This window comes from Elephas maximus, chromosome 11 (genome assembly GCF_024166365.1).
Source record: "Elephas maximus indicus isolate mEleMax1 chromosome 11, mEleMax1 primary haplotype, whole genome shotgun sequence".
NCBI lineage: Eukaryota > Metazoa > Chordata > Mammalia > Proboscidea > Elephantidae > Elephas > Elephas maximus.
In genome coordinates, this window is record NC_064829.1 from 111,602,564 (window position 1) to 111,622,844 (window position 20,281).

General features: G+C 51.2%; 1 protein-coding gene across 2 annotated transcripts in view; it reads left to right on the plus strand.

Moving 5' to 3' along the window:
• The first annotated feature begins 5,612 nt into the window (after positions 1–5,612).
• The window catches only part of FCGBP (Fc gamma binding protein), a 47,346-nt gene continuing 32,677 nt past the window's right edge, over positions 5,613–20,281 (plus strand). For both annotated transcript variants that reach the window (XM_049901632.1, XM_049901633.1), the window contains exons 1-6: positions 5,613–5,669; positions 8,103–9,350; positions 11,279–11,613; positions 15,196–15,766; positions 18,320–18,924; positions 19,450–20,017. In XM_049901632.1, coding sequence (XP_049757589.1) covers positions 5,615–5,669; positions 8,103–9,350; positions 11,279–11,613; positions 15,196–15,766; positions 18,320–18,924; positions 19,450–20,017 — 3,382 coding nt within the window. In that variant the 5' untranslated portion in view covers positions 5,613–5,614. The remainder of the gene's footprint in view (positions 5,670–8,102; positions 9,351–11,278; positions 11,614–15,195; positions 15,767–18,319; positions 18,925–19,449; positions 20,018–20,281) is intronic.

A 20,281-nucleotide genomic window follows, 5' to 3' on the forward strand; every position in this document is an offset into this window, starting at 1 on the left:
CTGGAGCAACTGGACATCCACAGGCAAAAAACAAGCAAACAAAAAACCTTGACTTAAACCACACAACTTATTTTAAAAATTAGCACAAAATGAACTATGGACTTAAATTTTAAAAAATTATAAAAATTTTAGAAGAAAACATAGAATAAAATCTCTGGGGCATAGGGTTAAGTGAAGCGTTCTTAAACATGAAACGAAAAGCACAGCCATAAAAGGAAAAACGAAAAATTGGACTTCATCAAAACTAAAAACTTTTGCTCTCTGAAGGTCCCTGTTAAGAGGATAATAATACGAGCTACAGACCCAGAGTAAATATTAGCAAACCACATATCTAACAAAGGACTCATATCTAGAATATATAAAGAACTCTCAAAACTCAGACTGGTTTTTTTTTCACTAAGCAAAAAACAAACAACCCAATTAGAAAATGGGCAAAAGACATGAACAGTTATTTCAGTGACGATGATCTACAGATGGTGAAAAAAATAATAAAAAACTCTGTTGCTGTCGAGTCAATTCCGACTCCTATCAACCCTATAGAACAGAGTAGAACTGTCCCGTAGGGTTTCCAAGGAGTGCCTGGTGGATTCAAACTGCCGACCTTTTGGTTAGAAGCTGTAGCTCTTAACCACTGTGCAACCAGGGTTTCCACAGATGGCAAGTAGGCACATGAAAAGATGTTCAGTCTCATTAGCTGTTACCCACCAAGTCCACTGCAGTCAAGTCAATTCCAACTCAATGCGGCCCTATTGGACAGAGTAGAACTGCCCCACAGGGTTTCCAAAGAGCACCTGGTGGATTCGAACTGCTGACCTTTTGGTTGGCAGCCGTAGCTCTTGGCCACTACGCCACCAAGGCGTTAGTTAAATACAAATCAAAACCACAAGATTAAAATGGCTTAAAAAATAGTAATAATAATGATAATACCAAATACTGGTGAAGATGAAGAGAAACTGAACCACTCATATGTTGTTGATTGGAATGTAAAATGGTACAGCCGCACTGGGAAACAGTGTGGTAGTTTCTTATAAAACTAAATGTGCTTTTAAAATATGGCCCAACAATTGCCCTCTTCGGCATTTATCCCAGAGAAATAAAAATGTATGTTCACATAAAAATCTGTACACAAATATTCATATCAGCTTTATTCATAATAGCACAAAAGTAGAAACAATCCAAATGCCCTTCTATGAGTGAATACTGTGGTATACCCATACCATGCTGTGGTATATCCACACCACAGAATACTACTCAGCAAAAAAAAAAACAAAAAAAACCATGGTGAAAGGATGCAACAATTCAATGATTTCTTCATGTATATTTCAGTGACGTTGATTACATTCTTCACGTTGTCCAACTATTATCGCTATCCTTTTCCAAATCATTCCACCATTGTTAACATAAGGGAAACCCCGGCGGCGCGGTGGTTAAGAGTTCAGCTGCTAACCAAAAGTTCAGCAGTTCAAATCCACCAGGCGCTTCTTTGGAAACCCTATGAGGCAGTTCTACCGTGTCCTATAGGGTCACTATGAGTAGATTACACTCTTCGTGTTGTACAACCGTTATTGTTATCCTTTCCCAAATTATTCCACCATCATTAACATAAATTCATTGCCCACTAAGCAAAAAGGAATGAACTCTTGATACCTGCACCAACCTGAATGAATCTCAAGGGAATCATGACGAGTGAAAAAAAGTCAATCTCAAAAAGTTACATACTGCATGATTCCACTTATTTAACACTCTTGAAATAACAAATTTATAGAGATTGAGAATGGATTAATGGTTGCCAAGAGATAGAGAGGGGAGTGGGGAGGTGGGCTATACAGGGGTAGCATAAGGAGCCATAACGAGACCTTCGCGGTGATGGAACAGCTCTGTATCCTGACTGTGGTGGTTACACAAATCTACAGTTGTGATAAGATTGCAAAGAACTACACACACACACACAGAGGAGTCAATGTAAACTGGATGAAACTTGAATAAAGTGTGGATTGTACCAATTTCTTGGTTTTGATGTTGTATCATTAGGGAAAACTGGGTGAATGGGAACATGGGCCTTCTAATACTATGTTTTGCAACTTCCTGTGAATCTGTAATTATTTCAAAATAAAAAGGTTAAAATGTCAATCATAGAAAAAATTAGCGAGTTTAACAAAGTTCTTGAATACAAAGTTCACATTCAAAGTGAAGTGTGTTGTTTAATCAACTAGACCAGTTAACAAAAACGAAATGAAATTTTAAAAAGACACCACTTAAGTAGCATAAAAATGTAAATGCTTAGGAATAAATCCCATGAAAGTCGTGCAAGACCTCTTCATATACAAATAACAAAAGTAACACAAGATCCAGAAAGAAAATAATACCATAGAAGCCAAGGGTATAGAAAATGTCAAGGAGGAAGTGTTAACAATGTCGAATGTCACAAAGAAGGAGCTAGAAAACAATCAAAAAAATCCAAACCCATCGCCGTCAAGTTGATTCTGACTCACAGCGACCCTATAGGACAGAGTAGAACTGCCCCATAGGGTTTGCAAGGAGCAGCTGGTGGATTCCAACTGCCGACATTTTGGTTAGCAGCTGAGCTATTAAGCACTGCGGCATCAGTGTATTAGAGGGTTTAGTGAAACAATTTAAGTGCATATGGAAGTTAGAGTGTAGTGGATGGAAGAGAGGTTGGTGAAGGACAGAACTGGACCACGGATGTACCAGGACTCTGGGTTTCAAGCAGCTAACAACAACAACAAAAACAAAAAGGGGGCGGGAGGGTTGTTTCCACTCAGCAAGGGAGCAGATAGCCAGTGCCATAGAAAAGGAATAAAAAAAGATTAGCTTTGGCTTAGGTGCTCAAGAAATAATTCATGTAGAAAGTGATGCCTGGATTCCTGAAGCATGAAGCAAGTGGGTAGAACATGGGGAAAGGTGTTCCAAGTGGAAGGAACTGCATGGATGACGGCACAGAGGCCGGAACATGGAGGGGAGAAGGTGCAGAAAATGGGGCAACAGGCCTTGAGATAGTCCTGCCAAGACTTTGCACAGGGGGCAGGAAATCTTGATCAGGGGAGAAGCAAGACCAGAGATGCCCCTTCCGGGAGGTTGGAGGTTAACGTGGCAGCTCGTGCAAAATGGAAGAGTTCCCTAAGGTCGTGTAGAGACCCCTGGCAAGATCCAGAGCATGAAGGATGAAGTTAGAAATCAGCAGTGAACCTGAACGTAGCTGGAGAGAGCAATCCTGTGCCCTGTGTCTATACAGCCCTGACCAGCCAGAGGCTCCCAGGCCCCTTCATACCACAAGGAGAGGCTGAAAGGCCCCGACACACAAACACCCCTTGTTTGGGCTCCGGGCAAGGCTTCCGGTGGTGGGATGGATGTGTTTTCTCTGACCATAAGGGAGTGTCCCCAGAGATTGTTTCCGGGGTCACCCGTGGGGTTTCTGAGAATAGATATGATGGGGTAGGGCACAGGGGTGTAGCATGCCTCACCCGCACACACCCTTTGTGCCCTGAAAGGAGTGAGAGAGAAGGTCCCAGGGGAAAGGTGCACAGGAAGTCCCACATAAAGTGTATATAAGATATGTATACAGTATTAACATGTGATATTTCCCACCATCAACCCATTTCTGGGGACCCTGGCTCCAGAAAGCAATGAGGGATTTTATATTGAGGGCTGAGATGGAAGGGGGGCTTCTCTCTGGGGTCAGACAGGGGAGCCCCCAAGACTTAGAGGAGATTAGGCCCAGAGTCACCCCTGAAAAAAGCTTACCCTAATTCTTGGCCCACCCCTCAACTCTCTGTCAGAGACTGTAAGACACAGAAGACTTTGACATCTCGGTTTGGAATCACTGTTTCCTCCTCAGAAATCCCAGTATCCCCTTCACCCCAGCAGCCCCCTCCACCAGCCCTCGGACCCCTCAGGAACCAGGCTTCCCTCTATCCAAACTCACGGTTCCCTTGGACCCCGTTTCCTGTTATCTCTGGCTTCTATCCAGTCTCCTATTTACTCCATTTTCCTGGTTGACTTTGGGCCCCAGTCAACTCCATCTTTATCCTTCCCTCTGGAAACCTGCCCTGGGGGGTGGGACAGAGCCCTGGGGAGAGAAAAACCCCCACCCACCCAGGCTGCCTAGAAGCCAGGCCTCAGTGATAAGTGGGGAGGAGCCCTGGGTAGCAGCAGCTGCAGAGGTGTGGTCCCAGACACATCCTAGGCTCCACAGCTGCTGACTCCGAGGAGACTCCCCAGCAAACAATGAGCTCCCGAAATTGGGAGGAGGCTGCAGGGCAGGGGTCAGGCCATCCCCTTGGAAGGAGCTGGCTCCATCTGCAAAGCCTACTCTGCCTCTCAGCTGTCTCCTCTTCACTCCCTGGGTGACCTGGACCCCCACTTCCCACCTGAGGAGACACAGAGTCACCCAAAGTCTGTTCAGCCAGTGCCCTCTGAGGGCAAAAAAAAAAAAAAAATCCCTTCAGGAAGTGAAAGCTGGGTGTCTGTGTGGAAGCAGGAAGCAGAGCCCTCCATGCTTCAAGCACAGCCCGGCACCCCGTTCCCACTCTGCACCCCACCAGAGCAGCTGCCCCCAATGTACACAGCCCTCGAAAGATTACAGAGTGCCTCCTGGGAGAGAAGTAAGACCAGTGAGGGTAGTTCTGTTGTACCCATTTCACAGATGTGGAACCAGAAGGCCCCGTGGGACTGGAGGTGGAGGTATGGCGTCCCACCGGCCTAGGTCAGGGCTTCAGATTCCTGCCCCATTCCTAGACACTCACCCCCTAGTGGTGCCTGGAAACAGGATGTGAGTGGGTGGCTGGGGACCAGGGGTAGGTCCTCGGGGATTAGGGAGTCACAAGGATCCGGATGTGGGTCCTTTCTGTTGTTCTTGGCAGAGGCCAAAGGAATGAACCTGGCCAGCAGGCCAGCAAACAAGACCAAATGACGCCTCTTGCCACCCCCCTTCCAGGGACCTGGGTCCTCAGCACCCTGCTTCCCAGCTGTCTCCTTCAGGGACACCACCCTCCCAGGGCTGAAGTTTCCAGCAACTCCCAGGGCATAGCCACCAGCTGTTCACACACCCCTCCCAGGACCCAGGTGCCCAGGTGAGCTCTCCACCCTTGCCAGGCCCTGGGGGTTCCCCACGGCTCGGGGCCCTGGAAACAGGAGCCTCGTCCAGGAAGTTGGCACCATCTGCCTGGCAAGTGACCCAGGGTGTGGTCTAAGCAGACAAGAAACCCCCACTATAAAGCCCAGCCTACAGGTTGGCCCTATAGCTCCAGGGACCTGCAGGTGAGAGATGAAGTCCTCCTCAGAAGTGGGACATCAGGCCCCTACTCTTGCCTCTGGCTCCAGGTCTTCCTACCCCACTCAGGCCCTCTGGGCAGCCAGCTCCCCATCCTTGCCTCTGTATCCTCCCTCCCCACCCCTAGGCCCTCTCGGCAGCCAGCTCCCCACATACATATTGGTCTTCGATCCAGCCCACTTCACCCCATCTGCCTAACTTTCCTCCTATCTCAGCCTTCCTGGTGCCCTGGTGGCTCCTGTCCTGAGACTGGGCCCTCTGTCCTCCTGGGGACACTGTCTCTGGACGGAGGGTAAGACACCTCTCTTTTTCCCTACTGCAGACATGGGTTCCCTGTGGAGCTGGTGGATGCTGTGGGCTGGAGCAACCCTTCTGTGGGGTAAGTCAGACTGAGACCCCATCTACTTCCTTGCCACAATCTGGGGAACTCTGCCTGCCTGGTTCAGCCTCCTCCAATTATGCCCCTCCCACAAACCCATCTCCCCACTATCACCCCAGATGAGCTGAGATGGGGGAGTGGCCCCTTTGGTTCTGCAGAGAATTGTGGTGGGATCCCCCCGCTCTGTCTCCCCTCTTGAGAAAAGCAGGTGAAAACCTTAGTTCCCAAATTCAAGTGTCCAAGAACTACCACATTCTTGGCTTTCTGAGTCTTCATTCTGCTGGGGTGATGGGAAATTTCATTAAAGTCATCCTTAGAGGGCTTTGTCCCCACTTCTCCCAGGGTTGTACCCGTGACTAGAGTCTTAGGGAACCCAACCAGTTGCCATCAAGTCAGCTCTGACTCATGGCGACCCCATGTGTGTCGGAGTAGAACTGTGCCCCAGAGGGTTTTCAGTGGCTGACTGTTCAGAGGCAGATCACAGGCCTTTTTTTTGATAGTGCCTCTGGGTGGACTGAAATCTCCATTTTTTCTGTTAGCAGTCAAGCGTTTAATCATTTGCACCACCCAGGGACTTCAAAAAAACCAAACTAAACCCGTTGCCATCGAGTTGATTCTGACTCATAGTGACCCTATAGGACAGAATAGGACTGCCCCATAAGGTTTCCAAGGAGCAGCTGGTGGATTCCAACTCCTGATCTTCTGATTAGCAGTCCAGCTCTTAACCAGTACACCACCAGGGCTCCCAGCAGGGATATAGGTAGAGCCAAAATACTGGCGGAAGGAGGGGGTACCAGAGCCCTCTAGACATCAGTCAATACCCATCTAGGTTATTTTTAAATGTCCTTGCCCCTGATCCCCTGGCCCCTGTGAGACACTGGGTTATCTTCCAAGGCTCGTCTTATGCGGCCAGCAGTCATCCATGACTCCTTCAACCTTTCCCTTTCCCTCCTCCCAGCCCTGGGGAATCTCTTCCTAGTTGGGGGGTGTTGAGAAGCTCCCTCTCCCCTCAGTTTCTGGGAGACATTTTGTCCACACTCCTGGAAACTTCTTCCCTTTGCCTCCTCAACACTTACCCCCGAGTCTGATTAAGACAAAATCACAAACTGGCAGCCAAGTCTAGCCAGTTAGGGCCCTGCACTTGGAAAACATTTTTCATGACAATCCAGCTTGCCACCTTCTGTTGAAAACTGGGAAGATTTAGCATTAAGAAAAAAAAAAAATAGCTGGCAATTCTTCATAGCACACTAGGCTAAAGTGAGTAGCACTATCCCTGGGTAGTATAAACCCTTAACGCCTCAGCTGCTAACTGAAAGGTTTGAGTCCACCCAGAGGTGCCTTGGAAGAAAGGCCTGGTGATCTGCTTTTGAAAGATCAGCCATGAAAACCCTGTGGAGCACAGTTCTCCTCTGACACCCATGGGGTCGCCATGAGTCAAAGTTGAAGTGATGGCAACTGGTAAAAGTTAGTAGCACCAACCCACTTGAGATGGAATATGAGTGCCCCAGGCTCCACAAGGCGCCACCCGGACTGCTTCACAGTATATTCCTTGCTTGGCTCCCTCTGTGTTTGAGTCTGAGACCTCTGTCTAAAGTGTTCAGGGTTTTGGAAAACAAAAGCCAGGAATGCTTATAGGTGAATTCTGCATGAATAAGGAGAAAGGAAAGAGAAGAGAGGAATAAGCCCAAGTTAATATTTCAACATACTACCCAGGCAACATCATGATAAATGGAGAAATGATTGAAGTTGTCAAGGATTTCATTTTACTTGAATCCACAATCAACAGCCATGGAAGCAGCAGTCAAGAAATCAAAAGACGCATTGCATTGGGCAAATCTGATGCAAAGGACCTCATTAAAGTGTTGAAGAGCAAAGATGTCACCTTGAAGACTAAGGTGTGCCTGACCCAAGCCATGGTATTTTCAATCACGTCATATGCATGTGAAAGCTGGACAATGAATAAGGAAGACCGAAGAAGAATTGATGCGTTTGAATTGTGGTGTTGGCGAAGAATATTGAATATACCATGGACTGCCAAGAGAACGAACAAGTCTGTCTTAGAAGAAGTACAACCAGAACGCTCCTTAGAAGCAACGACGGCGAGACTGCGTCTTACATACTTTGGACATGTTGTCAGGAGGGATGAGTCCCTGGAGAAGGACATCATGCTTGGCAGAGTACAGGGTTAGTGGAAAAGAGGAAGACCCTCGATGAGGTGGATTGACCCAGCGGCTGCAACAATGAGCTCAAGCATAATAATGATTGTAAGGATGGGGCAGGACCAGGCAGTGTTTCGTTCTGTTGTGCATAGTGTCACTTTGAGTCAGAACCGACTCAACAGCACCTAACAACAACAACAATCCAGGCAAGGGGTTGGGTTTCTGATAGGGAGGACTGGGTAAGTGGATTCTCAGCTATATTTTCTCACCCCAGGGCTGACCCAGGAGGCCTCGGTGGGCCCCAGGACCACCGGGGGAGAGGAATTCCTCACGGCCTTCCTGCAGAACTACCACCCAGGGTACAGCACAGCCAGCCTGCGCCTTCTCATCACCAGTCTGTCAGAGAGCCCTGCCTCAGTCTCCATCCTCAGTCGGACAGACAACACCTTGCAGAATGTCACCGTGAAGCCCGGACAGTCAGTCGTGGTCAACATCACCTCCAAGGCTGAGATGGCCGGCAGTAACATCTTCCAGCGTGCAGTGGTGGTCCACTCGGACCGCAACATCTCTGTGCAGGCTGTGAACGAGAAGCCCAACACGGCAGATGTGACGCTGCTGTGGCCTGTCCACACCCTGGGCACCACTTACTTTGTGTTCACGCCCCCCGGCCCCTCAGCCTCGAATCTCAAGGAGTTTGCTGTGGTGGCTGGGGCTGCGGGCGCCTTGGTCAGTATCCACCTGAAGGGGATAGTGACATTCCAGGGAAGGATCTACCCTTCCGGTAGTGTCCTGAATGTGACTCTGCAGCCCTTTGCTGTGGCCCAGCTACAGAGCATAGCTGATCTCTCGGGGTCCAAAGTCACAGCCAGTAGCCCCGTGGCTGTCCTCGCTGGCCACAGCTGTGCCCAGAAACACACAAGCTGTGACCACGTGGTAGAGCAGCTGCTACCCACATCTTCCTGGGGCACCCGCTATGTGGTGCCCTCTCTGGCTTCTCAGGCCCCCTATGATCTGGCCTACGTTGTGGCCAGTCAGGCCACAAAGCTGACCTACAACCATGGGGGTACCACTGGTTCCCGCAGGCTCCAGTCAGGTGACGTGGTGGAGTTTGAGATCCGGCCATCCCATCCACTCTACCTGTCTGCAGACGTGGGCATCCAGGTCCTGCTGTTTGGCACTGGTGCCGTGAAGGACAGAGTGACCTATGACCCCTACTTGGTCCTGATCCCAGACGTGGCAGCCTACTGCCCTGCCTACGTGGTCAACAGCTTGCCAGGCATTGAGAATTTGGCCATGGTGGTGGCACCAACAAAGGCTGTTGAGGGGCTGACCATAGACGGGCAGGTGCTGGGGACCAAGGTCACCTGGACAGCTGTGCCAGGCAGTGAGTTCTCATATGCTGAGGTGGACCTCGGTACTGCTGACAAGACCCACACGGCTGAGGCTGCCACTGACTTCGGTCTGCTCACCTTCGGGCTGGCCCAGGCTCTGGGCTTCGGGACGGCAGCTGCCTGTGACCACAGTGAGTGTTGGGAAATGACCCCTGGTTCTGGCCACCTGGTGACCCCTCTGCAGCCTCTCTCGGCTTTTCCCCTTTCCCACCCCCCTGCTCCTCTGGAATTTTCTGGCTCAGCTGGGCTGTCCACTCTCACCTCCACCCTCCCTGTCCTCCTTCCTTAAGGCTTCCTAGCCTCCCCGACCCTCCCAGTGTATCCAGGGCACCAACCAGTCAGAAGAGATGTCGGCCAGAGCATGGCAGTGGGGTCGCAGGAGCCCCCATGGTTTCCAGCACCACCCTTCAGCTCTTGGCTTGTGGGGAGGCTGGGAAAAGGGTCCTAGGGGAGAGTCACAGCACCCAGAGGGGGGATCTCTGGGGGCTCAGATCAGCAGCTTCTTTCCAACCAGTTTGGAAGTATGTTGATATTTTAGCAACTGATACAGTTGCAACAACAACAACAAAATAATAATAATAATAACTGCCACTCCCCCTTGCTCCATATCGGATAGGGCTGTTTATGCCAAACTTGGGCGGTCTAAAAGTACACTAATAAGGATGACTACCACGCTGGGAGAAGCGTGTCTCGCAGTATACCAGGGACCTTTCTAGGAGGCTTTACATGTCTTAATATAGTTAATCAGAATTCTGGGCTGCTGTGTGCCACCTCAGGCTCAAGTCTGCTGGGGAGCTGCCACCAGGCAGGGCAGTGGGGTGTTTGAGGGCACAGGCCCTAGAGCCAGAGTGCCCAGGTTCAAATCCCAGCTCTGCTTGTGTGATCTTGGGCAAGTGACTTCATCTCTCTGGGTCTCAGTTTCTACATCTGTAAAATGGGAATAGTAACTGCCCCTGCCTCCCAGGTTGTGAAGAGAAAAAAAGTAGTGAGGGTTAAATGAGCTAGCATTTGTAAACGACTTAGGCAGGTATCTGATTAATGACGAGGGCTATGTAAAGGTGAGCTATCACTAGGAGGGGTAGGAAGGCAAGAGCTTTGAAGACTGGGAGGCAGATGGAGGAAGGATGGCTTTTTTCCTGTGTGGATCCTCCCTCCAAAGTAGGACCCTAGACATTGGGATTTCCAGTACAGGGAAAAATAGGCCGCCTCCAGGGCACTGAAGGCCCCAACTTCAAGGGGCCACTTTGGGCTTGATGGCGAGGACATACCATACCAGGTAGAATGGGGGCGGGGTGGGTGATTAATTACAGTAGGTAACACGCAACTAACACTTGGGTTCACTTCCAAACCCTCCCTGTTTTAGCTCATTTAAATCTGACAACATCCACACACCCCCCCCCAAAAAAAACTCTATGAAGAAGGTATTATTATCATCCCATGTTACAAATGAGGCCATTGAGCCACAGAGAGTTTAAATAACTTTGTCCAAGGTCACATGGTCAATTGCTGGGGCCAGGGTTTGAACCTAGGCATCCTGGCTCCACCGGTCATTCCCACTGGTAGAACCACCTTTCTCTTTCATTCTCTGCCCTTAAAAAAGAAAACTGAAATTCCTTCAGCCTGTTGACCCTGGTGGGGAGAGGGGAAACAGGGACAGAACAAACACAAATGAACATTTCCACGATGGTTCCCACCTATCCTTCCTCACTGCCTTCCTGCTCTTCTGGGCTGAGCTGGGCTGTAGAGAATAAAATCTTAAAGTTAGGGATCAGAAACCCGGGGTTGAGACCTCAGTTTCCCCATCTCTAAAATGGGTTATGATCAGTGAGCTGCCCAAACCTCTCCACGGAAGGAGAGCACCAGGATTCACCCTTCCCACCCACCCCCCACACACACATACGCACGCATACACGCAAGCATGCACCCATGCACACACACACGCGCACATGCCCACACGCATGCATGCACGCATACATGCACGCACGCACAAATGCCCACACGCCTGACTCTTTGTCTCCCTGTTTCCTGCCTTCCTCTCTCCAAACCCTGCTCTCTGCAGAGAAGCCCTCCTGCGAAGGCGTCAAGTGCGGGTCCGGGCAGCACTGCCAGGTGGTGGGCGGCAAGGCCAAGTGCGTGGCGCAGCCCACGGCCACGTGCCGCGCCCAGGGTGACCCCCATTACACCACCTTCGATGGCCGTCGCTACGACATGATGGGCACATGCACGTACACGATGGCGGAGCTGTGCAGCACGGACGAGAGCCTGCCGGCCTTCAGCGTGGAGGCCAAGAACCAGCATCGCGGCAACCCCCGGGTCTCCTACGTGGGCTTTGTCACCGTGCGCGCCTACAGCCACTCCGTGGCGCTGGCCCGCGGGGAGGTCGGCTTCGCCCGGGTGAGTGTCCGGAGGCTGCAGGGTTGAACACCCATGAGCTGCCGGTCCAAAAGAGGAGGTAGAGGCCAGGTGTTACAGTAGCCAACCTGACCCTCTGGTGGGGCGGACCGTGAAGGTGGGAAGGGACGGGGAGGGGGTTGAAACCTCGTAGCACAACCCTTGGAGCCCTGGTAGTGCATTGGTTAAGAGCACGGCTGCTAACTAAAGGTCGGCAGTTCAAACCCAGCAGGCGCTCCTTGAAAACTCTATGGGGGCAGTTCTACTCTGTCTTATAGGGTCGCTATGAGTTGGAATCCATGCCACCACACATTACAACAATAGCACAACCCTTAAAACCCTTTCATCCAGCAATTCCATTTCTAGAAGTTGTATGTGCAGGGATTTTATATATCTATTTTTTTTTTTTTTATATACATGTAAAGGAGCCCTGGTGGCAGAGTGGGTTAAGAGCTTGGCTGCTAACCAAAAGGTCAGCAGTTGGAATCCACCAGCCATTCCTTGGATACCCTATGGGGCAGTTCTACTCTGTCACATGCGGTCGCTATGAGTCAGAGTAGTCTGGACAGCACCCAACAACAACAACATGATGAAAATATTCAAACTTCCAGAAAAGTCGAAGTCATTACACAGTGAACACTCAAATATCCATCACCTAGATTCTGTAATTAGCATTTTCCTCTTCTTGCTTTCTGACATCTCTGTCCATCTGTCCATCCCTCTGTCCATTCAACAACCCCTTGTATTTTTTGATGTGCTCCAAAGTGAGTTCCTGACATCAGCACACTTCACTCCTAAACATTTGAACATACATATCATTAACTGGGATACAATATTTTTATAGCTCTTTTTCTTACTTTTGGTATAAAATTTATATACAATAAAATTCACAGTTCACTGAGCTTTGAAAAATGTGCAACGCAAACCCCTATCAAGACATAGAATATTTTCGTAACTCTAGAACATTCCCTCTGCCTCTTTTCAGGCAACACCTGACCTACCCCAAAGGCAACTGTTGTTCTGAAAATTTTTTTTTCTGCCATAGATTTGTTTCAGGATTCCTGGGTAGTGCAAATGGTTAATCACTTGACTAACCTAAAGGTTGGTGGTTCAAACTCACCCAGAGGCACCTCAGAAGAAAGGTCTGGCAATGTGCTTCTGAAAAGTCATAGCATTGAAGACCCTATATGATTCCATTTATGCCAAATTCTCGAACAGATAGAACTAATCTACCCATTGCTGTAGCCAGTTCTATTCTGACACACACACACGGTTGCCATGAGTTGGAATCGACTCAAAGAACTTGGTATAAATGGAGTCACGTAGTGTACAACCTTTTCTGTAAGGCTTCTTTAAAAAAAAAAAGTTTTATTGGGCTTTAAGTGAAAGTTTACAAATCAAGTCAGTCTCTCATACAAAAATTTATATACACCTTGCTATATACTTCTAGTTGCTCTCGCCGTAATGAGACAGCACACTCCTTCCCTCCACCCTGTATTTCCGTGTTGTAAGGCTTTTTCTGCCCAGCATAACACATATGAGGCTCTTCCACAGTAGTGCAGTCAATTGGTTTTTTTAAACAGGTAAAGCATTCCCATGGCTCAAAATAAAAAGGGCATATTGTGAAAAGTCTTGCTTCTATTTCTGTCTTCATGTGGTTTTTCCTCCACTCTATAGGTAACCACCTTTACTGACTTCTTGAGTATTCTTCTAGGGCTGCTTTATGCCAATACAAGTTATTAACGTATATTCTTATGAGTTAAGAATCAACATATATTCTTATCTCCCCCCATTTCTTAACAATTGCTAGCGTCCTAAGTGCACTGTTGCGCACCTTGCTTTTTGCACACAGCGGTACTTTCTAGAATTATTTCTGCCTCAGTGCACAGAAAGCTTCATCATTCTTTTTCACACCTACGTAGTCCTCCCGTAGATGGATGCACCATAATTCATTTAACTAATCCCCGTGGACACATTAAGTTGCCCTGGTGGCACAGTGGTTAAGTGCTCAGCTGCTAACAGAAAGGTGTTGGTGGTTCGAACCCACCAGTCTCTCCAGAGGAGAAAACATGGCAGTCAGCTTCTGTAAAGATTACAGCCTTGGAAGCCCTGTGGGGCAGTTCTGCCCTGTCCTGTGAGGTCACTGTGAGTCAGAATTGACTCGACGACAACAGATTCGGTTTGGTTTTATGGACACACGAAGGTCTTTGGGTGTTGCAAACGGTTTGTACTTGTTTACTAACAAAAAAGACTGGCAGTTCGAACCCATCTAGTGGCACCATGGAAGAAAGGCCTGGCAATCTGCTTCCATAAGATTACAGCTCTTGAAAAACCTGTGGAGTGAAGTTCTACTCCGAAGCACAGAGGGTCGCCATGAGCTGGAATTGACTTGATGGCAATGGGCTTGGGTCTTTCGGACGGACACATTAAGGTCCCTGGAGCCCTGGTGGTGCAGTGGATAAGAGCTACGGTGAGCTGTAGCTGCTAACCCAAAGGTTCGGCAGTTCGAATTCACCAACGGCTCCTTGGAAACCCTATGGGGCAGTTCTACTCTGTCCTATAGGGTCACTATGAGTCAGAATTGACTGGACGGTGACAGATACTAACTGAAATGTTGATAGCTCAAATCCACCCAGCGGCACCTCAGAATAAAAGCCTGGCCGTTTACTTCTGTAAGATTCCAGCTATTGAAAACCTTACTGAGCCCAGTTCTATTCTGACGGGGGTCACCGTGAGTCCAAATTGACTCTGCAGCAAGTGTTCTGGTTTTTATTTGTTTACGGACACCTTGTGCATTACTGCAAACGACACTGTGATGAATATTCTCCTACCTCCCTCATTTTGTGAATATGTGGGTAGATCTGTGTGATTAATAACCAGGTGGATTAAGATAAGGTCCCTGGGGGATACAAGCGGTTTGTGATCAACTGCTAACCTAAAGGTTGGTGGCTCAAACCCACCCAGTGATGCTGCAGAAGAAAGGCCTGGCAAACTGCTTCCGTAAAGATTACAGCCAAGAAAACCCTATGGAGCAGTTCTACTCTGTAACACATGGGGTCGCCATGAGTCAGAGTCAACAGCAACAGTTTTGGGTTCTTTTTTTTTTTTAATTATTAAAAGGTAAACGCTCAGGGGGACTTCACATCCCTGGAATTGTGTGTAGAGTTTTGTATGTGTCGGCAGTTTTCAGGCAGAGGGTCCATAGCTTTTGTCAGTCCTCACAGTGGTCAGTGACCTGACAAAGGTTTGCTGCTACTGGTAGAATCGTGCTAGGATGTGCACCAGATGTTGTTAGAGGTCGCCATTTAAAACAGGGTGGTCAGAGAAGGCCTCACCCAGAAGGTAACATTTGAGCAAAGATTTTGTAGGAGTTGAAGTAGTGAACCACATGGATATCTGAGGAAGAGCAATTCAGGCCGAGGGAACCACAAGAGCAAGGATCCTGAAGTGGGACAGGCTTGGACTCTGGCAGTAGCAGAAGGCTTCCCAGCACACCTGGAGCAGAGGGAGCGAGTGGGAGGAGATGAGGGGCTGAAGGCCAGGCCACACGGGGGACTGACCTTCCCCCCCTTGCCCCCTCTGTAGATCGACCACCAGCGCTCACGCCTGCCAGTCTCCCTCAGCGACGGTCGCCTGCGTGTGTACCAGAGCGGGAGGCGGGCCGTGGTGGAGCTGGACTTTGGTCTCGTGGTCAACTATGACTGGGACTGCCAGCTGGCCCTGAGCCTGCCCAAGCGCTTCCAAGACCAGGTGTGCGGGCTGTGTGGCAACTATAACGGTGACCCCGCTGATGACTTCCTCACACCTGACTGGGATCAGGCGCCTAACGCCGTGGAGTTCGCCCAGAGCTGGAAGCTGGATGATGGGGACTACCTGTGCCAGGACGGCTGTCAGAGCAACTGTCCCACCTGCACCCAGGGCCAGGCTCAGCACTATGAGGGTGACCGTCTCTGTGGCATGCTGACCCTGTCCAACGGCCCCTTTGCCAACTGCCATACTAGTCTGGACCCCCAGACCTTCCTGAAGGAGTGTGTGTATGACCTGTGTGTGGTCGGCGGGGACCGGCCCAGCCTGTGCCGTGGCCTCAGCGCCTACGCCCAGGCCTGCCTGGAGCTTGGCATCTCTGTCGGGGACTGGAGGTCACCAGCCAATTGCCGTGAGTGATACCCCAGGTGGGGGATGGGAGCACATGGTGGCAGGCAAGGGAGCTGAGCACTTTTTGTGGTTCATCTTGGTGCTGGATAATGCCAGGGACACAATGATGGCCAAGACTGCCAGGCTCTGCCCATATTGAGCCTAAAGCCGGGGCAGACATGTCACCAGACAGTGACAGCTCAGAGGAGTCCGGATTGGAACAGGGGAGGATGGGCAGAGGGGTTGGAGCCAAGATGGGGGAAGCTCAGTGGGGCTATGGAAGCCCAGAGAAGGTTCCTGACCCAGCCTTGGGGGTCAAGGAGAGCTTCCTAAAAGAAAGGAATGTCCAAGCTGAGATCCATAGGAGGGCTGGAGCTAGCCAGAAAAAAGGGAGGACGAAGAGGGCTCCAGGCTGAGGGAACAGCATGTGCAAAGGCTTGCCTTGAGCGGTAGTCCAGAATGTTCCCAAGCAGAAACCGGAACATCTTCCTTTGCTTAGCAACTTCCACGGCTCCCCATTGTTCGCTGGATAAAGTCCAAGCTCCTTAGCCAGCTAGCCATCCGCTTAATCATTTATTCCTTCATTCACTCACTGAACAAGCACTGCCTGAGCCCCTCTCTGGCCCAGGCCTGTGCTGATAATGTTGAGGACACAGTGGTGACCAAGCTACATCTGTCCCTGCCCTCACGGGGCTCCCAGAGAAATGTTCAAAAGGCAGAAAGGATAGGGAGGGGAGGAGGGCATCCAGGGCCAGGCCTGGGGCTGGAAATGGGGGACTCTGGAGGGGTAGCAAGTGTAGGGGTGGCGCTGAGGCCAGTTGGGTTTGTCTTGGTCACTGCTGTGTCCCCACTCCCCAGTAAGCCTCCCCCACCCCCGCCCTTGCCCAGTTTTCCAGTGCATGACACAGAAGAGGAACCAGTGAGTTTATTCAGTCACTCCTTCCTTTCTGCAGTATGTACTGTGCACATACTATGTGCTAGGCGCGGTCCTTGGTGCTGGCGATTCAGTAGTGCTTGAGACAGACAAAACCAAGAAACCAAACCCGTTGCCGTTGAGTCGATTCTGGCTCATAGTGGCCCAAGAAGAGAGAGGGGAACTGCCCCACAGGGTTTCCAAGGAGCAGCTGGTGGATTTGAACTCCCACATCCGTAGCTCTTAACGACTGCGCCAGGGGCCCCTGAGACAGACAAGATCACTTATATCTTGGGGCAGGTGGGCAGGGTTGAAGAGACAGAGCAGGTAACCCATTAAGTATCTTCAGAGAGCAAAAGGACTAAAGTCAAGTTCTCATCGTAAGAGTGAGTGGGAGGCTCGTGGAGAGGGCATCCGGGAAGGCTCTCTGAGTAGGTGACAGTGGAGATGGATAATGCCATGGAGTCAGCTAAGTAATGACAATGACTCTCATTCATCCTTGTAACAACCCAGTGAGACTGGTTCTTGCTATAATCCTATTTAAGGGGCCCTGGTGGCACATTGGTTAAGAGCTAAGGCTGCTAACCAAAAAGGTCAGAAGTTGGAATCCACCAGGTGCTCCTTGGAAACCCTACTCTGTCCTCTAGGGTCGCCATGAGTCGGAATCAGCTCGAAGGCAATGGGTTTTTATCATCCTATTTAAGGAGCCCTGGTGGCACAGTGATTAAAGCACTTGGCTGCCAACTGAAAGGTTGGCTGTTCTAACCCACCAGCTGCTCTGCGGGAGAAAGATATGGCAGTCTGCTTCTCTAAAGATTTACAGCCTTGGAAGCCATATGGGGCAGTTCTGTTGGGCCACTATGAGTTGGAATATACTTGATGCAGTGTGTTATCCTGTTTTACTGATGGGGAAACTGAGGCACAGGGCGCATGAGTCATTTGCTGGAGATCACACAGCTAAGAAGGGGAGAACTGGGACTTGAACTCAGGCCATCTGGACTCCAGTGGCCCTGCTCTTAACCACATATTGTACTGCTTTTCTGAGGAAGTGACAGTGCAGACAGAGGGAACAGCCAATGCAGAGGTCCTGAGGTGGGAGCCTGAGGAATGGGGAGGTGGCCCCGTGGCCACAGCAGAGTGAGTGAAGGGGAGAATGAGAGGAGAGAAGAGTAGAGAGGTTATGGGGCCAGATCCTGGAAAACCTTTGGGGCAGCCTTGAGGACTTTGGTTTTCACCCCCAGTTAGATGGAGCCACAGGAGGGCTTGGAGCAGTGGAGAGAGATGGGGATCTGACTAGGCCTCCACAGGGTCCCCCTGGCTGCATGGGGGAACAGACCCTGGGAGCATGGCAGGGGGGGCAGGACTTGGGGGGAGGACACACGAGGGAGGAGGCCGCTGTGGTGGCCAGGACCAGAGTGGAGAGAGAGCATGGTGAGAGGAGAAGGGGGCAGATTCTGGATGTATTTTGAATATGGAGCTCATAGAATTTCCTGACAGATTAGCTTGGTTAGCAATGAGAGTGAGGCCTGCCACCTAGAAGGATGGAAGTGCCAGGAACTGGCTGGGGAGCTCTGAGGCAGACGCGGGGTTTGGGGAGAGAAGTGCTGGCGCCCTTGCCAACGAGGCGCGCCTTATGGCCCTGCATTCCCCTTCTCCCCACAGCCCTGCCCTGTCCGGCCAACAGCCGCTATGAGCTCTGTGGCCCAGCCTGCCCGGCCACCTGCAACTCCGCAGCGGCGCCGGCCAACTGCTCCGCGCGCCAGTGCGTCGAGGGCTGCGTGTGCCTCCCGGGCTTCGTGGCCAGCGGGGACGCCTGCGTGCTGGCTTCGGACTGCGGCTGCACCTTCGAGGGCCGCCCGCTCGCGCCCGGCCAGGCAGTGTGGGGCGACGACCGGTGCCAGCGGCGCTGCACCTGCGACGGCGCCACCCAGAAGGTGCGCTGCAGCGACACGCAGGGCTGCCCGGCGGGCGAGCGCTGCCGCGTCCAGGACGGCCTCCTGGGTTGCTACCCCGACAGCTTCGGAACCTGCCAGGGGTCCGGAGACCCGCACTACGTGAGCTTTGATGGGCGACGCTTCGACTTCATGGGTACCTGCACTTACCTGCTGGCCGGCTCCTGCGGCCAGAACGCCGCGTTGCCCGACTTCCGGGTGCTGGTGGAGAACGAGCATCGAGGCAGCCAGACTGTGAGCTACACGCGCGCCGTGCGCGTGGAGGCCTACGGGGTGGTGGTGGCAGTGCGCCGAGAGTACCCTGGGCAAGTGCTGGTAAGCCGCGTGGAGCCCGGGCGGGCTGGAGGCCCAGGGGACCCCGCTAAAGATCGGAGGCTGTGGACCCTAGGTGGGGCTGCGGGGAGGGGCTTCAGCCAAGTCCTCAAGGATGAAGGGGGGCGGCCAGTGAGAAGTGGTAGGTGATGTTCCAGGGAAAGTGCAAAGGCCCTGAGGCTGGACTGAGCTTGTGAGTTAGAGGAATATCAAGGCAGCCAGAGTGGCCTGAGCAGAGTGAGGGGGAGGGAGAATGGGGGAAGACAGGACAGGGAGGTAATGGGGAGCCAGGTCATGTAGGCTTCGGAGGCCATGGGTTAAGGGTTTGGACTTAAGCTGATACCAGAAGGATGAAGAGTGTAGGATGATGTGGCAGGCAGAGGGAGCAGCAAGTGCATAGGCTGTGAGGTGAGACGGACACAATGTGCTCAGGAGAAGAGCAAGCAAGCCAGGGTGGCTGGAGCTGGGGGAGAGAGATGGGCCACAGAGCTGTGAACACCCTGACTCCCTACCCCCACTTCTACCCAGGTGGACAGTGTCCTTAAGTACCTGCCCTTCCAAGCGGCAGATGGACAGATTCAGACATTCCGCCAAGGCAATAACGCCGTTATACGCACGGACTTTGGCCTGACTGTCACCTATGATTGGAACAGCCGTGTGACAGCCAAGGTGCCCGGCAGCTATGCTTCGGCCCTCTGTGGGCTCTGTGGCAACTTCAACGGGGACCCAAGCGACGACCTGGCTCTGCGGGGTGGGGGCCAGGCTGCCAATGCCCTGGCCTTCGGGAATAGCTGGCAGGAAGAGACAAGGCCAGGCTGTGCGGCAACTGAACCGGGTGACTGTCCCAAGCTGGACTCACTGGTGGCCCAGCAGCTACAGGGCAAGAAGGAGTGTGGCATCATTGCTGACCCTGAGGGGCCCTTCCGGGAGTGCCATAACACACTGGACCCCCAGGGTGCTGTGCGTGACTGCGTCTACGATCGCTGCCTGCTGCCAGGCCAATCTGGGCCACTGTGTGAAGCACTGGCTGCATACGCTGCTGAGTGCCAGGCCGCTGGGGCCACCGTGCACCCCTGGAGGAGTGAGAAGCTCTGCCGTGAGTATTTATGCATAATCATTACTGTTAACATCATTGTTTATTTAATCCCGACAGACAGTCCTATGAGGCAAGAACTATGGTTATACCCATTTAACAGATGAGAACACTAATACTCAGAGAGATTAAGCTACATGTCCAGGATCACAAGAGCTAGGAAGGCGCAGACAGTAGGCACACAGGAAATAATTGTGGAATGACTGACTCCATCTGGTAGCCCGGGTCTGGTTGCCACGTGGAAGCTGTCATTCAAAGGTGAGTAGT